Source organism: Corvus kubaryi, unplaced genomic scaffold (genome assembly GCF_017639235.1).
Source record: "Corvus kubaryi isolate FWS band 111438036 unplaced genomic scaffold, C.kubaryi_AGA036_p1.0 split1-37173, whole genome shotgun sequence".
Classification (NCBI taxonomy): domain Eukaryota; kingdom Metazoa; phylum Chordata; class Aves; order Passeriformes; family Corvidae; genus Corvus; species Corvus kubaryi.
The window spans coordinates 295721-316685 of NW_024582074.1; the positions used below are offsets into that span (position 1 = coordinate 295721).

The following is a 20965-nucleotide window of genomic DNA, read 5'->3' on the forward strand; positions in this document are numbered from 1 at the left end:
TATTAACTCGTTAATTTTAGCCAATAAGTTCTTTTAGGGTATTTTGATAATTTGTATTTCCAGCTTAGGTAGCAGTAAGTGTAAAAACTCATTCATCTTCCCAAATAGCATCTGAATTTTTGCACTGAATTTAGTTGTTCCTGAGAGGGAGGGGTAAAAAAGGTAGGAGTTCACTTGCACTTGTGAAGAATATGCTGATATTTCAGTGAAGTGAATCGAGTGAAACACTTGATTTGGATTTTGATAGCTGCTTTTTGCTAAACTATTTATACACTGCAGTATAATATATCAAAGATAAAATATCCATAATTTTTACCACAACATGAGATCTGATAAATTGGTTGTACCAACTTGGAGACTAAAGAATTACTTTTTTTCTCATTTCAAATGCCTTAAAAATACCAGTTGTCAGTAAAATCTTTCCCTACAACTGATGGTAATATCTTTGAACTGTCAAGCAACTGTCTGAGTGACAGCTGAACTGTGCGTATTTCAAGAAGATCAAAAAATCATTTATGAGAGGGGTTTACACGTACAAGGTGCTAAAAATTACAATGGGAGACAAATGTGAAAGCATAAAGTATTCAAATATTTTGATTTTTTTTTTTTGATTAGTCACAGTTCTTACCGCCCATTTTATTTGGTAACATCATGACACCTCACACTTTTTACATGATGAGGTTTCATGAGCTTAAAAACAGAAGTAATAGGAGTCACTGTCATTTTGTAATTTTGGGTTTGAACTGGTGGTTTGTGTTGCTGGTTTCAAGGGATTTCCCTGCAGCTACAGTGTCCTCAGTTACTCTGGTGGTGCTGGGTCGCATGATGGGCTGCCCCAGTGCTTTTCTGGGGTGGAATATATACATATATATACCCACATCATCCATTTGAGCATAACAGAATGAGCTATACGTGTAGTGTTTAAAATGCATGAGTTGCAGAGTGAATGTGAGCTGCAGGTCATGTAAGTGGATTCCAGGATGTGAGGACCTTGACAGGGGTGGACTTTGAAAACTATAATACGTTTTTGAAGGTTAAGATTAAGAAAGGTTTATAATTAAGTGGGCAACTCCCACTCGACCAGGTTGCCCCAACCCCCATCCAACCTGGCCTTGGACCCAGCCAGGGATGGGGCAGCCACAGCTTTTCTGGGCAATCTGTGCCAGGGCCTCACCACCCTCACAGGGGACAATTTCTTCCTAACACAGACTCAGTTATAGTCTATAACAATCCAAGTTCTTTAGTGCTAATATACCTCTTCCCATCTCAATGACAATACTTGTTAGTGTGATAGGTTTAATTAAATAATTCAATTTGATCTCAGGAGTTCAAGTACCAGTAAGAATAGTTTTTTGTAGAACAATTAATCAAAGCAAAAACCCAGCACTTTTCTTGTGCTGTGTCCCCACTAGAAGTGGCTATCGCCTAAAAAGTGACCACAGTCTTGCAGAATTTGTGTAGTCAGTGTCTGTGCAACTGGTAACAAAATCACACAAGCTGTTGGGACGACTGTGAAAGTGCTTCTGAACTGCAGATGTGGGTTGGGGATGATGCAAGCACAGCTGCTGATGGGCGTGAGGTCAAGGCCCTTCCTGAGCCATACACAGGCATATCTCTGGATTAAAACACTGAGGAATTTAATTTCCGGCTGGCCTGACTTGACAGGCCTGTGAAACACACTTGGGCATTTCATATCGCTGCTGTGGGGCTCCTCACCTGCGGGTGGGGCTCCGATGGGAACTGTTCCTGTACGTACACAAATCGTTCCTTTAGAGCAGAGCTGGGAGTCCTAGGGCTCCTTCGCGCCTTTGATGCTTTCCTGGAGGCAGCGTCGTTTCTGCCGTGTCCTTACACGAGAACCTACGGGAACGAGAGGGGGACACACTGGCGCCTGACGAAAGTCTCTCGGCGGCTCGGCACAGGGGCAAGACAAGGTCCCCGTCGAAGGGAAGCGGGACACGGGCGGCGGAGGACGGCGGGTCCCTCACGCTCCGGCTATGGCCGTCGGCGTGCCCCGGACGCCTCAACCGTCACCCCTTCACGCGCAGGCGCGGCCGCACGGGGCGCGCGAGGGCGCGGCCGTTTTCCCGCGCAGACGCGGCGTGGGGTGGGGCGGAGCCGGCGCAGGCGCGGAGAAGCAGCTGGCGGCTCCTGGTGGCGGCCCTGCGCATGCGCGGCGGCGGCGCCGTTGTCAGTTCCGGCTATTTGTCCGGGAAGTGGCTCCGGCTGGAGCCGCCGCCGCCCCCTGCTTCCCCCGCCCGCTCTGCCGCCCGCGGCCGCGCCCCGGCCATGGCCCGGGACTACGACCACCTCTTCAAGCTGCTCATCATCGGCGACAGCGGTGAGCGCGGGCGGCGCGGCCCGGGGGCGTGGGTAGGCCGCTGGCGGGGTGGCCGCCCCTTGGGCCGTGAGGGGCTGGAGTGCTGTGGCGGGGCCGGGGCGGGCGGCGCGGGGGTGTCGGGGAGGGGCGGCCTCCTCCTCCGCCCGGGGCACCCGCGGCCTTGTGCTGCCGGTGCCGCGGCGCGGGACTGAGCCGGGACCCTCGCGCTGTGTGTGAATGGCGGGGCGCGTTCGCTTGGGCTTCGTGAGGTTTTATCTGATAAACCTGCGGAACTGGCTGCCACAGGATATTATGGTAAATAGCTTGGCTGGGTTTGAGAAAAGGCAGATTAGACACGTAGAAGTCAAGACAGCACCGGCAGTGCTGCCGGCATCAACCTTGGCGAGCGCATGTTTTGACGGCGCCCACTAATCTCTTGCTGGGATGAGGAGGGGATTCCCTTCCCCTCTGAGAGGCAGTTTAGGGATCGATGGGAAGGGCTGACTGCCCTAAGGACTACCAGTGTGGCAACTAGTACGTTTTAACAGTCGTTATTATCTTAATTATCCCTTAAGACTTTTTCTATGCTTCAGCCTGAAGTCTCAGTTGTAGAGTTCATCTTTTTTTTTTAGTAAATCCTGGAAGAGCTGGTAGCCTTGTGTACTTTTATAGTATAAGGATACAGTATATCCTTATATTATAGGATGTAACTATCTAAAGGTGTAGTTTGAATTTTTTGAAAATAGACCTTTAAATACTTCTGCAGCAGCCTCAGAAACTTCTGGAGGGCTGAGCATGTGAACTGTGCCAGTGTTTGGTGCTTTGGTCTGAATACATAAGAATTGGGACTGGGAAGATTTCTGCCTTTGGCGCAGCTTAGTGTGCTTACAGCAGCTTACAGTTGAATTTCCATAAACTGGAGAAGGGTGCATCCACCTTCTTCTTTTAACAGAGGTGTGGTCCTTCGGGCGGCAGGTCCCGGCATGCAGCGAGGCACAGCTCTTGGATGAAAGTGCAATGTTGCACGATCTTGGCAGTTGTCACCTTCAGAAGCTTTAGCTTCATGTAAAAAATGTTTTATTCTATACTAAACTGTGCCTGCATGAAGGGATCTAAGGAGGGAGACAGGACAACAGCTTCAGAACAGCTTAAACCCCATCCAGTTCTGGGAGCCTGTGGATTATTACAACTAAATGCTGCATTCTGAGTAGAGCAGAAACTCTGTTGCTTGCTGATGAGTTCCAAAACTGTTCAGGGAAGAGAAAGAGGGTGATGAAAACTCTGAGGAAGACTTCTCCTCATTTTAAACAATTAAATAAATTTTCTTAGGTCTTCTTGAGCAAAATCCCTATATATAGATATATCCAGTAAAGGAGTGTTGTGAGAATTGTCAGGATGCCTGTGGTTCTCTGCTGTAATTAAATCTCATGATGAAGTTTGAGTATAGATTTTTCTTTGGTTTTGTTTTTGCTAACCCCAACAGGAAGGCTTTGTCTGTGCTTTCACAAAACAGTTTGCTTGCCTTGTTTATTAACATTTATTCTCTGCAATAGGAAGTAGACTGTTACTGGATAGGATAGTTCTGTCTCATCTGCTTTCCCCTGTATGCAAATCTGTCAAGAGGGTAGTAGGTTTGTGTGTTTTTAGAGCAGGTTATCTTGAAAAGCTGCTGGTGATTTCAGCTGTGCCAGGTATTTAAAAATAATACAGAAGATCTGTGCTTTGCATCTGCTTCTTTAATTCATTCTACTGTTCAGTAAGATATGAGTCTTAGAAACTTGTCTGACACTAACATTTGCTTTCATTTTTAATTGTGCAAAGTCAATAGGCCTTTTCTTTGTTTTGTTTCATTTTGCTGTCTTCAACAAGCTGAGGGCCCTGTGAGCCTTCTCTTCAGATCTTCAAATATCTCTGTGTGGGAAGTGTGGGGTCACCAAGAGTGTGGTTTCTCTATGTGTGAACAGTGTGGGTCAGAGGCAGTGTTTGTTTAGTCAGATCGTTGTCACAGGGAGCATGTAGAACTTCCTGAGTTTGGGAGGCTTCTTCTCTCTAGAAGCTGCCAGCGTGCTGGGAGCTGTGCAGCTTGTGCAGTGGAGGGCAGTGTGACAGAGAGCAGTGTGATGTGCAGTTCTGCAGCACTGCCCAGGGATGGCTGACGCTTGGAGATGGTGGTGTGGTCTGACAAGTCTGCAGGTTCCGGCACCTTCTTGCCTTTCACTAAGCTGAAGGCCAAGGCTGCTTGGTCAAGAAGTATAGCACTTGCTGCTGAAACGTTCTTATTTTTTCTTAGTTGACCGGTATTTGCAGAGCTTTAACTCTTGCTAAATAACCAGTCCTCTGTTTAAGTACAGGAATTGCTCTACTACCTTTTTTGAGCTCAGAGGTATTGATTATATGTATGCTGTAACTTTGTGTTTTTCAGTTTCTTTCCTCTTTTCCTCCTTAGCTTGTCAGTAATGAGGAATGAGCATGGCTTCTCCAGATGGCTGGTGATTTGAACTCTTTGCAAATGATACCTGGTTCACTGCAATCATGCAGATTTTTAGCTTGGTTTTTACTTTTTGTTGGTAGCTGTTGTCACATGCCAGCAGCTGGAGTTCTGCACAGCCTTGGCATAGGTCTTCTATTAAGAAAAACTTGCAAGTTATACATCATCAAACGAATAACTTTGAATAACTTCTACCTGAAAAGATTTAATAGATAATTACCCCGGTGAAGTTGAATTTCCTATTCATGCCATAGCAGGTTTATTTTGGGGAGGAAGGGTTACTAACAGCAGAGATGTTGTGCAGAGATAACAATGTGGGGGTGTTCGGATAAATGCTTCCCTGCAACAGGGTGTGATCAGGGTGCAAACAATCAATTATGGAAAACCTGGATGAAGTGCTACTCAAAACACTTAGAAAAATGTTTCATTGAACATTTTGGCAATAGGTACAGCTTCAGAAAGGTATGTGTCCTTCCTGTTAGATGTGGAACAAGGCTGTTTTGGATGGCAGTGATTCCCAGTTCCTGTTTGGTTTAGGCTTCCATTAGTCTGTGGCCATGCTAATGTGAGCTTTGTAGTACCGAGCCCTGGTCCGATTGTCAGAGCAGTCCAAATTCCTCACAGAATGGGAGGCAGGCAGTGGTGTTATTGATGTTACACATGATGTGCAAGTGGAATTCAATAGAGTGCTGAATTCAGAGCTATGTTCTGAGCACTTGTTAATTCACAGGACACGCTCAGCTTTGGCTCTTCCCCTAGCCTCCTGATTGTAAATTTGCTTTTAGGTATTATTCTTCTCTGACCTCTTGACCACAGTTCAGAAGCTGCAGTTTGAGGGTGTGCTGAGGGCTAGAGGAGAGGGGGGACAACTCCCACCTCCCTGCGCTGCTACTAGAAGCATCCTAAGTCTTGGGGTGACTGTGCTTGGTCAAATCTCCAAGGAGGATGCTGAGATGAACAGTCAAGGTGGATGGTACCATATGATCTGCTGATCTTTATGCAGTGGATGGGTAAAACACTCTTATGTTCCCTGACCCCCAAGATGACTGTATTCAAAGATTTGCTGTGTTTGTTTGTCGTAGGTGTGGGCAAGAGCAGTTTGCTGTTGCGTTTTGCAGATAATACCTTCTCAGGTGAGTGGTTTGTTTCCTTAAATAAGTGAAATGCTCCAGGTTTGCTCCAGTGCTGCTGGTTGGTGAGGAATCTGTGCTTGCCCACTGATAGCTGGGAATACGTTGTGCTTTAAACTTTGCATCTCTTGGTGTAAGCCTGTACGGGCCATCCTGTCTGATCTTCACTTGCAGTTGGAAGCCCCTGAGTATTGAAATACTGAGGTGGTTCCAGAAACAGCTTAGGTGGTTTAGGTTATGCTGTACTCTCTGCAGACTTCCTATTGGCCATTTGGGATTTAGATTGATTATTGTGGTAAACCACTTACATTTGTGATATAACCAGTTTATTGGGAGGAAAGTCTTAGAACAGACTGTATTCAAAGTAAGTGTTTGTACAAGCATTTAAAGCAAAGTGTTATCTCAAAATTTTCACAAATGAAATGCTCTCATAGTTGCTGTCTATTTCTTGAGCTATTTGGGTGCATACTCTTTATCATTGTGGTTGAAAAATAGTAATTTTATGTTGTAACACTGAGCTTTTAATTTTAGGGGTGGCATGGGAGAAGTGGTTTTATGGCTAGGAAAAAAAGCTGTTAGCTGCAGATAAAAATATGCAGATCAGCATGATATAAGGCATTTTAAACAGTAAGCAGATATGGGGAACCTTGTTCTGTCCAGTCTGAGAGCTGCTGCCAACTAGTGTTCAAGCAGTGTGCTTTGGGACATTCAAAATAAACAACACTTAGGTTCTCACTTACCCACACTTTCCCTCCAGGCAGCTACATTACCACCATTGGAGTGGATTTTAAAATCCGAACAGTTGAGATCAATGGAGAGAAGGTGAAACTCCAGATCTGGGACACAGCTGGCCAAGAACGCTTCCGGACTATTACGTCAACGTGAGTAACACTGGGCTTTGTGCTGTGCAGCTTTGGGTCTGGATCTCGTAGTCCAGAGTTGGGGTTTAGATATTTAAGTGTTGCAGTAGATAACTAATGATAGCTGTGTGGTCTGTACAGTGAAACTTCTCTCAGCTGTTTCAGAACCGACCATGGTGGTGATACTCTGGTAAGGTTTGGAACTGGGATTTCAAAGTTCCTCCACCCTCCACCAAAACCCTGGTGGCTTTGTCTTATTTCCCTGCTGCTGGTTTCCAAATGGTAGAACTGGAATTATTAGACTGAATGTAGTAGAAAACTTGTCTCTGTGCCTGTCCAAGTTCATCCTCTGATTGAATGCACTGCAGAAGCACGGAGTGCAAACCCTCTGTCAGTGTCGTATAACTAATGAACAGCTTGGAGATCAAAGAGTAGGATTTCTGATCCTTGGTTTTTCTTTAGGACAAATGCTTTAGTAGCTATCTTTGTGTGGAGTTATGCTGAAGTAGATGCCTACATGATATTAACCTTTTCCTTGGTTGGAATCAGATTCAAGCTCATTGTCCTTTTGAACAGCATGTGCAGAGCTTTTCCTGTTCCTGAAGAAACCACACCCAGAGCTGCAGTGGTGGGAACTAAGAATAAAATGTGTTTGTAAACTGACTGCAGTAAAGGTGGACCGCTTACTGGGGAAGAGGGAAAAGTACACTTGGAAATGGAACTTTTGTTTCCTTGGGTATTAACTAAAATAGTAATTCTTGAAAGACCCATGTGTTTTACTTGGTCTTTCATGACTCACTTCTCCTTTAGTTCTTGTTTGAGAGGAGGATAATTTTCAGCTGATGAATTAAGTTACTGAGACCTGAAAATAATGAGATTGGTTACATCTGTGTTATAGCTGAAGCACTAGAAATGGCCAAGTTTAACGTGATGTGTGCACTGCCCCTTTCCTCTGCGCTCCTATGCGGATATTACTGGATTACTTCCATTGTTCTTAAGTGTTTAGCTTGAAAAAAAACTCAGTTGCCTCTTGTAGGGTTCCTTCGTGGGACATCACTTCTTGTTTCAGTGCTGCAGGCAGCTTTGGGAAGGAAGTGGTGAGGGGGAGGCAGCCGTGCAGTGCTGCAGCCCCTGTCAGCTGTGACAGGCTAGTCAGAGTGCCCTGATTACTGCTGAGTCAGCAAATGGCCTTCCTGTTTGCATATTCCCTGAGGCGACTTGGAGCTCGGTAATGAGCATTGGGTCGTGAGGCTGATGCCAGCTAGCTTAGAAAGCCATGGTGTATCCAGCATTGAGCAGGGAATACCAGCAAAGGAGGATTCCTTCTGTCAGTGGGAATAGCTACAGATTGGACTTTGCAAGAATGTAAATTCTTTTCTTGATTAACATTTAAAATAGATAAGCTGAAACAGTTTGAGGCATTTGTGCCATGACCTGTTGGAACTCTGCTGCCACTTCCTTTTGCATAGCTTTTTTACTCAAGTGAGGTGTATTTTACTTTGGGGGGAGCTAAAGTTTCGAGGTTTCTGCCTTAGCTCTGGTAGTTACACAATCCTCCATGGTCAGGGAAAAAGATTTGCATTTTGTGCAATTCTAAGAAAAGAAGTTCATGTATCTAAGTGCATTTGAATTGTTGAGGAAAACGGTTTGGGAATGCTGTTTACGTTGAGACAAGGGCTCCTCTTGCTAAGTTGGCTGGCTGTGCCTCTCTACTGTTCCTAATCATATCACCTATAAAACCAGGAGATAACAAGAGTTGGATTTTAGAAATGGTTCTGGCTGGGTTGGTTTTTTTTCATTTATTGACAAAGTACTGTAACCGATTTATTTATCGTAAACTGAGTGACAAATCAAGTAACCTTGTTTTTTCTTACAAAAGAGCTTGGCTGTCAAATCATGGGTGGAGTGTGAGTGCCCTGTCAACAGATTGTAGTAGTCTGCCTAGTCTTTGACTAGATTGAGGTTTAGACTGAAGTTAAGAACATAAAAGGTGTTCCTTCAGTATTACAGTAGGTCAGGGAGTCCCTTTACAGTGAAAGGCAGAGTTCAGATTGATGTTGAGCCAAGGCTGGCAAGAAAGCTTGAAATTAGAGCCTATCTGGTAATTACAGTAATAGGTTGGAACTGCTGCTGTGTGGACTTAGAACTGCAAAATGGTAGAGGTGGTAGGAAGTTAATAGTGGAAAATTGGGAAACATTAAAAGGTTGTACTAGTTTGATTTCACTTGACTGTAGCTACAGTCAGAAGCTGAAGAGCAGAATAAAAGTGTTAAGGAACAGAAATCAAGTTGATCTGGAGTACTCTACAGAAGCTCAAGAAAATGAATCTAGATCAGAATTGTGGACTAGGAAGTATAAAGGCAGCTAGTTTTATTGTCTTTTAAATGTGGAAATACTGGGATAGCTGGTGCCTTCTGGGAGGAGAGGCTGATCTGTGTGAATTTGGTTGCCATGGAATGTCATCCAGATTAAATTTTATTTAAATTCACCAGGGATTTAGCATGCCAGGATGCAGCTGTATTAGCAGGAATACTTAAAATGCATGAACAGCCAGTCCCCTGTAGACAGGACTACTTTGTCCTAATTCAGGACTGTGGGTTTAGGATTCAAGCGTTATATAATAGTTGTCAGATGCCAGCTCAGGAGTGATAGCAGAGGGATCTTCTGCCATGGTTTCCTGTGGAATGGCATGTTCAAGAGAGGGATAAAATTTTCGAGATGATAGAATTGCTGTGTCTTGTAAAGCAGATATGACTAAAAGACTAGTGGTTAAAAGACTAGTCTGTCTGACAATAGATGTGCTTCCAACAACCTGAAAGATGAGTATGAAACCAGATTATTAGAAGTCTCTGGAAATTGTTAGAATTCTAGATGAATGAAACAATGAAGGAAATGTGTGCTACAAAGTAGTGAAATATGAACAAAGAAGCTGGAGTAAACCAGTGACCTGTCTTTCACATTTGGCAATTAACATGTTTTCCTGAAAACAGCAACATATGGGTCCTACTGGACTGACACAGTGTCTCTCTGAAATCTGACTTAGCTACTGCTGTGCTCCAAGAAACTGGTTGTTTTAACTCCAGATGTTAATATTGGGAAGCAATTGCTAGAGGGAATATGAAAACTTTCCCACTGATATCTTGCAGTAGGGAATGCCCCAATGAATGGCAAATGTTCCCTTGTGTTTACCAAGGCCGTGTTCAGGGACATGAGGGAGGATGCAGGTGGCTGAAGGACATGTTGAGTTTGGGTAACCCCCAATTTAATTCTAATAGTAGAACAAGCAATAAGGTGTTTATTTCAACGTAAATGTTGGCTTTCTTAAGCCTTTTCCACACCAAAGCTAAATGTAAAGCCTCTATATCTAGGGAACTCTTCAAACTATATGGGAGATTGTTGGCTATTACCAAGCAGCCAAGGGCATACACAGGTCAGGTTTGGTTGTCTTTGACCTCAGGAGGATACTTTCATGGATACCCTTAACATGACTAACTGGTCTAGAACATTTTTTTCTGTTATTTCACTGAGGTACTTCTACCAGCAGATGCTGGCTTTGGGGGTTTGCAGAGTACATGGCAGAGCATACCCACCACACAGATGACAGCCAGCATCAGTCAGTCTGTAACTGGGAGCCTCAGACTGAGGACATCAGGTCTCTTCTGCTCTCATTTCTGTGGTCTCCATCTTCCCAAAAATGTGGATGGGAAGGAGATAAGACATTCTTTCCCTTGTGTCAAAGTCTCAACTACCTCCTGGTTGCCAAAAGCACAAAATTTACACCTACTCCTCCCTGAATGCCAAAAGCCCCATCTGTTCCCTACTTGCCAAAGCCCACAACTTGTTATAAAAGCAATTCTGCACTGCATCATTCTGGAAGTTGAAGTATGGGATAGGATAAATCAGATTTTGTTTTCTAGTACTGTCCTGCATTTGGGATTGGAGAAACTTTGCTGCACTTGTTAAGACTAAAATGTTATCTAGGATGAAGAGCCGTATCTAACAACTGATAGAAAATAGCATGACCAGCTTTTTGAGAAAAAATGTGTGCTGTGGGACATAAGAGTTAGAGAATAACAGGTAGTCATGGTCTTATCTCTCAGGCTTCTCTGTCTTGGTAATGACAGCCAATGGAGAAAATGACATTTCAGTGTAGATGAGAGGTCAGCAACCTTTCTAGAATGACGTGCCAGACAATTTTCCCTTCCAAAAATAGAAGCTGTGTATGCTGGTAGGAACTCAGCAGGAATCAGGGCTTGCTGTCTTGCACAAAGGAAGATATTTCTGATGAGGTGGTTGGCAATATCAGTGGCAGGAGCTCCAAGCTCCTGCTGGGTTCCCATTGCTGTGGTGGTCTCTGCTGCAGGGTCCAGCCCACAGTCCTCATTCCAGGAGCACAGTCTGACTGTGCTGACGATGTGTCAGGAGTGGGATCGGTACGTGCAGGCTGCCTGTTTTCCCTGACATCATATGCTTTGCTTAGAAGAAAATCTAGGTGTATGGACAAGGTAGGAGCAGCAGGATACTCTGCTGGGCCCCCTGCTTGGGATGACAGGGATGCCAGGCTGGACTCAGTGGTGTGCACAACAGAATGAAGCAGCTCAGCATAGGTGCAGCTGAACCACTGCACTTCTCTAAGGGCTGAGGGTTGTCTTGGCAAATGCAATCCTTAGTGTTAGGGAGGAAGTGGTAGGTCAGCCTGAGGGCTGCTGAATTAAAAGACTATTAGGTGATGATGGGGGGGGGAGAGCTTGAAGATAATTGGTTTATTGTTTAGCTGTGGAGAAATCCAGTGTATTGGTAGGATTGGGAATCTTTCCCTTTCTGATGTTATCACACAAAACAGGGTTCATCAAAACCAGTGTGCAGGACATGTTGGTGTCAGGAGAGGATGGGTTATTTTTGCGACGTGGATTCAGGCCATGGAGTATTTCTCCCTCTAAAGGATCCAAGTTACAAATTAAAATTGAGTTGTAATGAAGTAAAGCACAAATGCAGTGCTGTAGGAAGTTTTGAAGCTGTTAGAACTGACTGTGAATGGACTAGAACATTTCGAAGTGCATGATCTCTTACGGGCTGGGAATAAGTAATTCTTACCTGAGTTAGTTCCTGCCAAGGGAAGTGAATGTACAGCATAAATCACTGGTAAAACATGGCATGGGAGAAATATTTGAGTGTCTTCTGCAAATGCCCAGACAAGCAGTAGGAGCAGCGGACTGTTCTACAGAGCATCATGGAGGAGCACTGATACCCCAGGACTGTGGCTGCAGGGGGATCAGGAGAGGAATATGTGTGACTCTGGAAGTGATCTGTGCCTCTCTGGAAGTCTGTCTGATGGTGTATAAACGCAGGTGGCTTCTTCTGTAGAAGGTCGATGAGGCTGGAGGTGCGAAGAGACAGTAACTTGCTCGAGCACTTCAGTAGCAAAGTGAGCTGAAGCTTTGAGATCTTCTCAAAAATGTGTTTGGGTTACATTCAAAGGCTTTGAAGTTCAAAGGTGTGTTTGCTGAGTTGGAATAACCAAAAAGGAGCAGAATGGTTACAGTGGACATCTCTGAAGTGCAGTGGATGTACTGCAAGAAGTGCTTGTGGTAAGAGAGCAAGGTCTAGGAATGCTGTCACAATTTAAGGGAAAACCATCAACTTTGTATGCTGGCTTCTTGAATTTGTTTTACTAAAAATTTTAATATTGATCAGAAGAAAGAGAAGAGGATGAAAGGAAAAGAATAAAGCTACACCTACTATAAAAAATGGATCCTCGCTGTTAACTGTTTTCTGTTTCAATTATGTTTGGGGTTTTTTTGGGTCACAGCTGCCTAATTTGCAATAGGGAACATACCTGGTAGCCTTGTGATTGGGGCTGAAGACTGAGAAGGTAGAACTTGCTGGTTTTTTATATAGCATTCTCATGGCGCACATACTGTCTGTCTTTGGTAGCTTTGTGCAGGTGATAATGTTGGAACCTGAATTCAGATATTTTTCTTGCATATCAGACTTGTGCATCTTTTAAAGGTGCCAGTTGCCCAAGACTAATGGCAATAAACTGAAATAAAACTTATTATTAATGGCTAAAGGTAGCAGAGTGTATTGAATGCACATATGGAGTAGATCTGTTGAGTAGGAAGGTGTGATCAGAACACAGTCGCTCAACAAGACAGAAATTTTTGAGAGCTCAAGAGAACTGTGACGGAGGGTTGAGTATATTTGGAGATCTGCTGAAATTTTAGTCTGTATGTGATCATTCACAGATAACAGAATTACTCTAAAAACCTGATGTGGCTTATGCAGCCCCAAGGTCCACATCACAGCCAGTTCTGAGGACGTGCTAGGGGTACCACTGCCTTTGGTCCTGTAGCTGGAAGACAGTATTCATCTTGAAGGTCTTGACAGCCTGAACAAGGAAGATTTTAGAAGTCTTCGGACTTTGAAACCTATTTGTATAGACTGAATGAGCAGGGAGCTCTGTAGCTTTAGAGGAGTAGCCTGGGATTAAGCTGTTATAAAAGAGCTACATGAGTCTCAAGAGAAAGAAAATAGGGGCACTTGATTACCATCACCTGAGGATTTTTTGTGACTCCTGTAGAAGCTAAGTGGAAGAGCAAGAGCTGGGAAGGAGATACCTTGAGTTAACATTTGCTGTACTTTTGTGCCCCACAGGTATTACAGAGGAACACATGGGGTCATTGTTGTCTATGACGTAACGAGTGCAGAATCTTTTGTGAATGTAAAACGGTGGTTGCATGAAATTAATCAAAATTGTGATGATGTCTGCAGGATACTAGGTAGGTAATTAGGGATTTCAGCATCTTATTTAGTGGGCTGTCCCGATGAAATACCAAACTGACCTTTCTTCTCTTTCCTTTTTTAGTGGGGAATAAGAATGATGACCCAGACCGAAAAGTGGTAGAAACAGAAGATGCCTATAAATTTGCTGGGCAGATGGAGATCCAGTTGTTTGAGACCAGCGCCAAAGAAAATATTAATGTGGAAGAGGTAATAGAATATTCAGAAGAGTAGAGATAAGTAATTTGGGGATAATTGTGAGGGAGGAAATAAAGATTCCATTCTTCCCATTGACGAAGAAAGACAAAGTGCTTGTACGAGTTGCAAGTAGTAGGTAAAATGTCATAAAGAGACATTCCACTGTTTTTGGAAGAGTTGGAGAAGCGAAATGAAGGAGCCCATGCTGCACTTTCAGTAGCTTTACAGTGCTCACGTATTAGGAAAGATTTGAGAATGCTTGTAGGAGGTATGACTGCTCATGCTGCACTCCTGGCCTCAGTTGCCAAACTACCCTGGTTTTATTTACTGGTTTGGAAAAAGGGACAGAGGTACTATTTAGTTTGGGAGTAGGTTGGGAAAAGGTATTGGATTTCCACTCGGGCCATAGTGGGCTGGGGAAGGTCTCCGAAGCATTATTGAAACATGTAGAAAAGGGGAGTGGCTTCCAAGGAGCAGCACCCCACAGGAGCCAGCCTGAGTTCTGGGGTGGTCTGAATGTGCTTGTTTCTCTTGCAGATGTTTAATTGCATTACAGAGCTTGTCCTGCGAGCAAAGAAAGAAAACTTAGCAAAGCAGCAACAGCAGCAACAGAACGATGTGGTGAAGCTAACGAAGAACAGTAAAAGGAAGAAGCGGTGCTGCTAATGCACCTTCCCTGCTGCAGAGACTCTGCTCTCAAACAGATCAGCCCCTCCAGCTAGACTCTGGCAACTCCACTGGGGCAGGCTTTGGGAGGACTTTCTCAGTTTTGTGCCGTTATTTAAAGATTATTTTTTCTCCATGTTTTCTATCAAGAGGCGCTGGCACCTTACCACTGCAGTGCCAAGAAGGTATTGGATGGAATCTTGCCCCCCCCTCCTCCCCTGCTCATTCCAGTGCGCCTTGTAGACAAGAAGGACGCTGCCTACCAAGTGGACTAATTAACCCAAGAGTTTGTATATAATGTATATTGCTTTAACCAGCCTTGCCTCCCTGTTGTCGCTTTGGCTTCTGCCTTCTTAATGTCAACCAATCATGAACTGCAGAGTTCATCTTTTTAAAGAAAAAGGTAAAAAGTTCTTAATTTGAGTTGGCCCCAGGCTGGCAGTGACTGCTTCTTGGGGTCTCCAGCTGCATTTCTGTTGGGCTCCAGGCTGGCACCTGGTGCCCCTGGGGTCCCTGGCTTCTCCTGAAGTCCCAGGCTTTTACTGGGGCTCAGGCTGTGTTTTTCTAGGTACCAGGACTGCAGGTGTCGCTGCTGGAGCCTGGGGTTTCACTTCACCAGCCCCTGGGCTGGTAGCTGGTGCTGCTGCTGGGGCCTGGAATTTCAGCTTGCTGTCATCCAGATTTGTGGCTGGATCCTTGGGTTTCACCTCCTTGTCCTGCAGCCCACCTATACCTGTGCTCTCCTGTAGTTTGTGTCAAGATACTGGAAAACAAACTGACCTGCAGAAGTGGAATTTGTTTGGATAAAACCTTTTTTGTTTTTTTAAAGCAAAGTTTAACTACTTTGACCTCTGCTTCTGGTTCTGCCAGTGTCCTAAGTGAGGGTCCATTTGTTTTGAGAACAAAAATCATGTGATTCTGCCAAAAACCCCAATCTTCTTGTTGCCCTGTCCACAGATAGGCAATCTGAACTTGAATGTGAGTTTTGGTGGCAAAGCTTTTGTTTTTGAGAGAGAAAAGGCATGAAAAAAATCCAGCTCTTCTTCTTGATGTCTGAATATGAAAACTGCAGGATCATTCCCAGGATTCTTCTGTTAGGAAAGAGGACTGCTGTTCAATGCAAAGAAATGGGAAGCTTGCTTGCTTGGATTTTGTGGTGGTGGAGGATCACACTTGGAAACAAACCAGGCTTGCTGTGCTCAGCAACATTTTCTTGGCCCTTGTCAGCCTTTCTGGGAAAACAAGGGCTCACTTCCTCAGCCTGAATAGATGTAGTTAAAGGTAAAGAGTGTATGTGTGCATAACTAAAATATCAAACGTCTGGGCTGAAAGGACATGCTCAGCACCTGAATTATTGCCTAAATAATATTAAAAAAATAATTTTTCCTTAAAAGGCATGGAGGGTATGACTTCTTTTAAAGCCTTGAAGGTGGACGTACTCCATGTGCCAGTAAGTGGCCCTATGGAATTGCTGGCCTTAGTTTGGTAGGATGTGATTCACCCATGTCCACGAGCTTGGAATCAGCCCACTTCTCTCCCTTCCTCACCCTTCCCCCAGAGAGGCTAAATTTTAGTCACTTACTTTGCCTGCATTTTTTTAGATTTTTCGAGTTGTGGTAAGAGCCTTGATCATACAATCACATCACAATCAAATCACTTCAAAGACTGTTTCTGAAGTGCAAACAATGAATGTGTAACACATGGGTTTTTTAATCGGTTCAGGTGCTGGGGATATATATCCAGCTGCCTTCACCCATTTCTTTTCTTCACATATCTTGCTTGCATTGGTAACCCAAGAATTTGAGTGAGCTGGGATGATGCTGCTGGAGTGAGCTCTGGTAATTGTAAGACTTGAGTGGCTGTGGAAAGTGGTGGCTTAGATCACACCAGTCCATCCTGTCTGCTCTCCAGTGTGGAATGTGGTCCACACTGGAGAGGGGCTGGGTCAGTCCCTGGAATGCTCCTGTAGGGAGCTACCCCCTGCTGATTAAGGGGCCCAGCTGTGTTACTTTAGGACTCTTGTTGGTAGCATGTGTGCAGATTTAGGAGGGAGTAACTTCATGTAGGCAGAAGCAAAGAACATGTCTGAATTTACTGGAAATGATGCAATAAAATGAGGAAATGGTGCACCCAAGCCTGGAGTGTTCTCTTATATGGAAAAATTGGTCCTCTTTGAGTCTAGGTTTTTGTGGCTGTGGTTGGAATTCTATCAATCCAGGTCCTGCTTCCTGGCTTAAAGTGGGAATTTCTTTTTTTTTTTTCCCCAGAGCTGGCCATAGAAGAGCAGTTACCTCTGCTCTTGCCATCACTGTTCAATTGGAAGGGGTGGGGACTGTGTCTCTAGTGGTGCTGATGTGAAGCTTCCTAAATGTTGAGCAATGGAATGTCTAACTGGTTTTCCAGGATTATTTCTGTAATGAAAGTTTCTAATTATGCTTTTTAAATAATTTTTAAAAACTAAAAATAAAGCTTACAAGCTGCCAAATCTTTTTTTGAGGCTCTGTTTCCTCTGCTGTCCAGCACCTGGAGGTGGAGGGTGGCAAGCCAAGACGTGAGCTCTGCTGCCATTTGTAAAAGGGTTATTTCCTGAGAGGGGATATTAAGAAAACCATAATTAATGCTGTCAAATGTTTAGTCGCTGTTTTAGTTTGAATGAAAGAGCAAGGTGGAACAGGTAACTTATTTCTGTGTGAAGTGAGGTGCCTGTGATTGTGCTGTAATCTTTTGTCTTCTCAACAGAAAGTATTGAGTGAGCTTTGAAAGCTCCTCCTTCCAAGGTGACTAAAAAGCATCTGGAGTCTCTCCTCACTTTCCCAGGAAATGAATGTGTGTTTAATTAATGTGTGCAGGAACTGCAGCTGTGGCTGTGCCCTCAGCATCCCCTTGCCCTGCTGCCCAGGCTGCTCCTGGGGAGTGTGATGGAAACCTGCTCTGGGAAGGTGCCTTTGCGCCATCTGCACCCTTCAGGTAGGAGTAGGTAGAGGGGAATCCTGGGGACCTGTGGATGGTCTGAGCTGCAGCTGCTGCCAGCTGTGGGTGTGTCACTGTCTGTGTTTTGTGTCTAAACTTGCTCCAGTTTGAATCTGCCTCCATACAACAGCCAGTAAAGGACACAAATGGCTGGAAGGTGAGATAATTTACCCACCTTTATGTTCTCCTGTGCACCAACAGATACAAGCATTTCTTATGTTTTTGCCCTGGCCCCCTCTCTCTTAAACACACACAGGGGCTGAATTTCATGAGACAATGCAGCATCAAAGATGCTGTTTGGGTGTTAAATTACAGTTCAAAAAATGAGCTTGTGTTGCAGCTGGGCACAGTAAAGTGGTGAGAGCTGAGGCAGTATAGTATAAATGATCTGTTTTATTCTGAAGAGAACTATTTACAAAAGAAGTAGAGCATTGTTTTTACTAAAAATATGCCTTTATAGATTTTTATATGTATCTTATAAAAACCATACATTTATTTACATGACTGCTACATACAAAAATTACAGCACTGTGGTATATGTACATATCTATACGTACATTCTTTCTGCTTCTCCCTGCTGTGTGCTTTTTCCCTCTCAATCCAAGGGAATCATTGCTGCAGCACCCAGACACTTCCTTTCCTGGCTTTTCGGTTCAAACAATTTTGCTTTTTATAGCTGAGTGGGGAGTAGAGAATTTGCCTGATGGAGAGGCATATCTGGAATTTACCATTCTAAGTAGGACAAGTGCATGTGGCCCTGCCTGCAGCCTTACTTCCTGCTCTCTCTGCAAAATGATTCTTGTCATTAACTTCTTGATTTACTGTTCATCATCTCCATGGCAAGTTGCTGATCTAAGTTTGTATGAAGATAAAGTGCTAGTGACTTGCCTTTCATTTACATTTGTTCCTTGTTTACAGCTGCTTCCCTTCCAGAGTTTAGGAAGGGGAGACTGATCCCTTTTCCCTCAGGCTGGAATAACAAACATTTGCCCAAACGGTCACCTGTTACTCAGCTGTGGAAAGTCCTTTATAACATTAATCTCAGCAGGCATCTCTTCTCTGTGTAATATTTGAACAGTGACTGTGCAGCACTACTGTTTTATTTACCATTATCTCAAAAGCAAGGCTGAGGGTTGTGTTTAGAGCTGCTGATCCCACTCTTTAAATCTCCTTTGGGATCCCAAGTACCTGCTAGATTTATGTGCTTCCTCCATCTCATCCCTGGGAGCCGATGTTTCCTTTACACAGTGTGTGTCCTGGAAGAGTCAAGTACCACAAGTTAAGTGTCTTCTAACCAGCACTGCAAGGCTGATTCCAGGCTCCTGGACATGACAGGATGGAGGTGAGTGTATTAATGACAGCACAGGGTGAAGTAGTGGGGACCTTGTTAAAACACAACATGACAAATGAGTGTGAAGGATTGCACAGGTGAGGTTTCCAAAGACAGAAAGACAAAACCTAGCTGCTATGTTAAGGCAGTTTCTGTTCCTCTGGAGTAGCAGCTCAGCACAAGGAGGTCTCCTTTGGTGTGTTTTCCAGTTCATTACACCCAGTTCTCTTGTATCTCTGGGTTTAGTAGTGCAACTAAGTCTTTAGGATTAAGGGGATTGTTTAAAGAAACCATGCCCAACTGGCACCTTAGAACGCGCTGACTTTCCTCTTGCAATCTCTTCCATCACTCTTGTTCAATAAATTAAATTGCAATGGGATTAAGGATTCTCCTTAAATGAAGACATGTGCTGTGCCTACCCCTGCAATTGAATGAGTCACTTTCCTCAGCAAACATGTAGCAGAAGGTACCTTTCTTCATCTCATTACTGTATCTTCATGGGATAACTTAAGGCCCTTGCCTTAGGATTGCATCCATCCATCCATTCGTCCTCACTGGGGTAGAGTCCCACACAACTGCTGGGCATGTGGCTTGAATAAGAGTTGGTGGGGTCTGAGAAATGACAACTGACAGCAGAAGGGTCCCTGAGGACCAAGATGTTCACAGCTCTCCTGCGATGGAGCATCGTTCTCAGTGTTCACAGGTGTCACTGGCATCACAAAGCCATGCCTCATTTTGCAGGTATCAAAGGGTAATGCATCTGGGTGTGACTGAGTTCTGGCAGCAGGAGATGCTGAGCATGTGCCTCATGTCCCTGCCCTGTCCAGAGTCACAATACAGGCAGGACAGGAGGATGAGGACTTGTCATCCTGAGAGCACATGGCACTGCACTGCAGCCCTCCCCCTTGCCTGCACAAGTGGGTACAAGCAGATACTCAACAGCTGAACATTGCCTAGAAAGGAGAGGCCAAGGTTCAGTTTCCTTCCCTGCCTGTGAGCATCTTTCCCCATAAGCATCAAGCTGTATTGGTGGGGCTTTGCCCAATTATTTCCTGAAGCAGGCTCTGCAATCCAGGGTTCATTGCTTTCATGTAATGGGTTTTACCACTCAGCTCTTTACCATCATTGCCAATCCCAGAGCACTCTGCTCCTTGCAACACAGAGCTGCCTTAGTGCAATATGATTTCATACCAGTGCGGTTGTTTCATGCTAACAAGGAAATATGGGAATGCTCAAATCTTTGTAGGCAGAAAGGATATTTGTACTGAGGTATTATGGATGTTCTATCCCACAGGTAAAACCCAAGCCACCAGCCTCCTACCTGCTGCTTAGAAGGTGTTTGGTACCTATTCTAGCAGAAAGCTTGTTCCTGTAAGTAGTAAGCAGAGATAAGCAGCTCCCTGTGGGATGGTGTGTTAGCACCAAAGTTGCTGAGCAGGGCAGAGCTGAAGGTGCACCCAGCTCTGTCTGCTGTGGGACAGTGCAGGTGGTGGCCTCTTTAAAGCAGCAGGAAACAAACTGGGGCCTGTGGGTATTATGAGCTGGGAGAATGTGTGAAAATTGCATGACAACAGCAGGACATCTCTGAACTGAGCCTGGTGCTCCTCACTGGCTTATGATAGTAGTAGACTGATGAAGAGCTATAAAGAGCCCATCCAGTGCAGAGGGAAGGTCTCTACTTGAGTATTGCAGGATTTCCAGCACTGCTGTGTGCATAAACCAAAAAAGCCACGTTCCTTTTTGATGATCAAGTCATGCAAAGCAGGCTCTGATCATCTTTGATCAAAAGGAGCTTTGGCTACCTGCTCACCAAAGGGCTGAGTAGTAACTGATTGACAAGCAGGGACAAATACTCCTTTCTGTCAGGCTATAGCCAATGTTACTGCATAGGGCAGGGTAACCTGCAGGCTTTCCAGAGCTTTGTAGAGACCCTGATGGCCTTTGGCTCCAGTGAAGGCAGATGCAGTGTGCTTTCTGAGGATCGAGTCTGCCAACCCAGTGTCAAAGACTGACTGACATCCTTGTGAGGCTTTCAGTGAATTATTAGTTAGGCTTTTGGGGGCCTAGCCAGTTAAAATGACACTTTTCTTACTCCGTTTGGGAGATGTGTATGGCTTTGGGGAGAGGTGTGTGACTTGCTGAAGCTCCCAGACTACTTTTGGCCATTGGAGGAACAGCAGGTGCCCCAGGACTGAACATGCACAACTTTTACCCTGTCTGTAC

The 20965-nt window shown here is 44.6% G+C and overlaps 1 protein-coding gene across 1 annotated transcript; it reads left to right on the forward strand.

The window, feature by feature from the left end:
• The first annotated feature begins 2168 nt into the window (after positions 1–2168).
• RAB35 (RAB35, member RAS oncogene family) lies at positions 2169–16576 on the forward strand. Its single transcript, XM_042053911.1, has 6 exons — positions 2169–2341; positions 5891–5941; positions 6696–6819; positions 13453–13577; positions 13664–13788; positions 14314–16576. The coding sequence occupies exons 1-6, from the start codon at positions 2170–2172 to the stop codon at positions 14440–14442; spliced, it is 726 nt and encodes a 241-aa protein (XP_041909845.1). The 5' UTR covers position 2169; the 3' UTR covers positions 14443–16576.
• The last annotated feature ends 4389 nt before the right edge of the window (positions 16577–20965 follow it).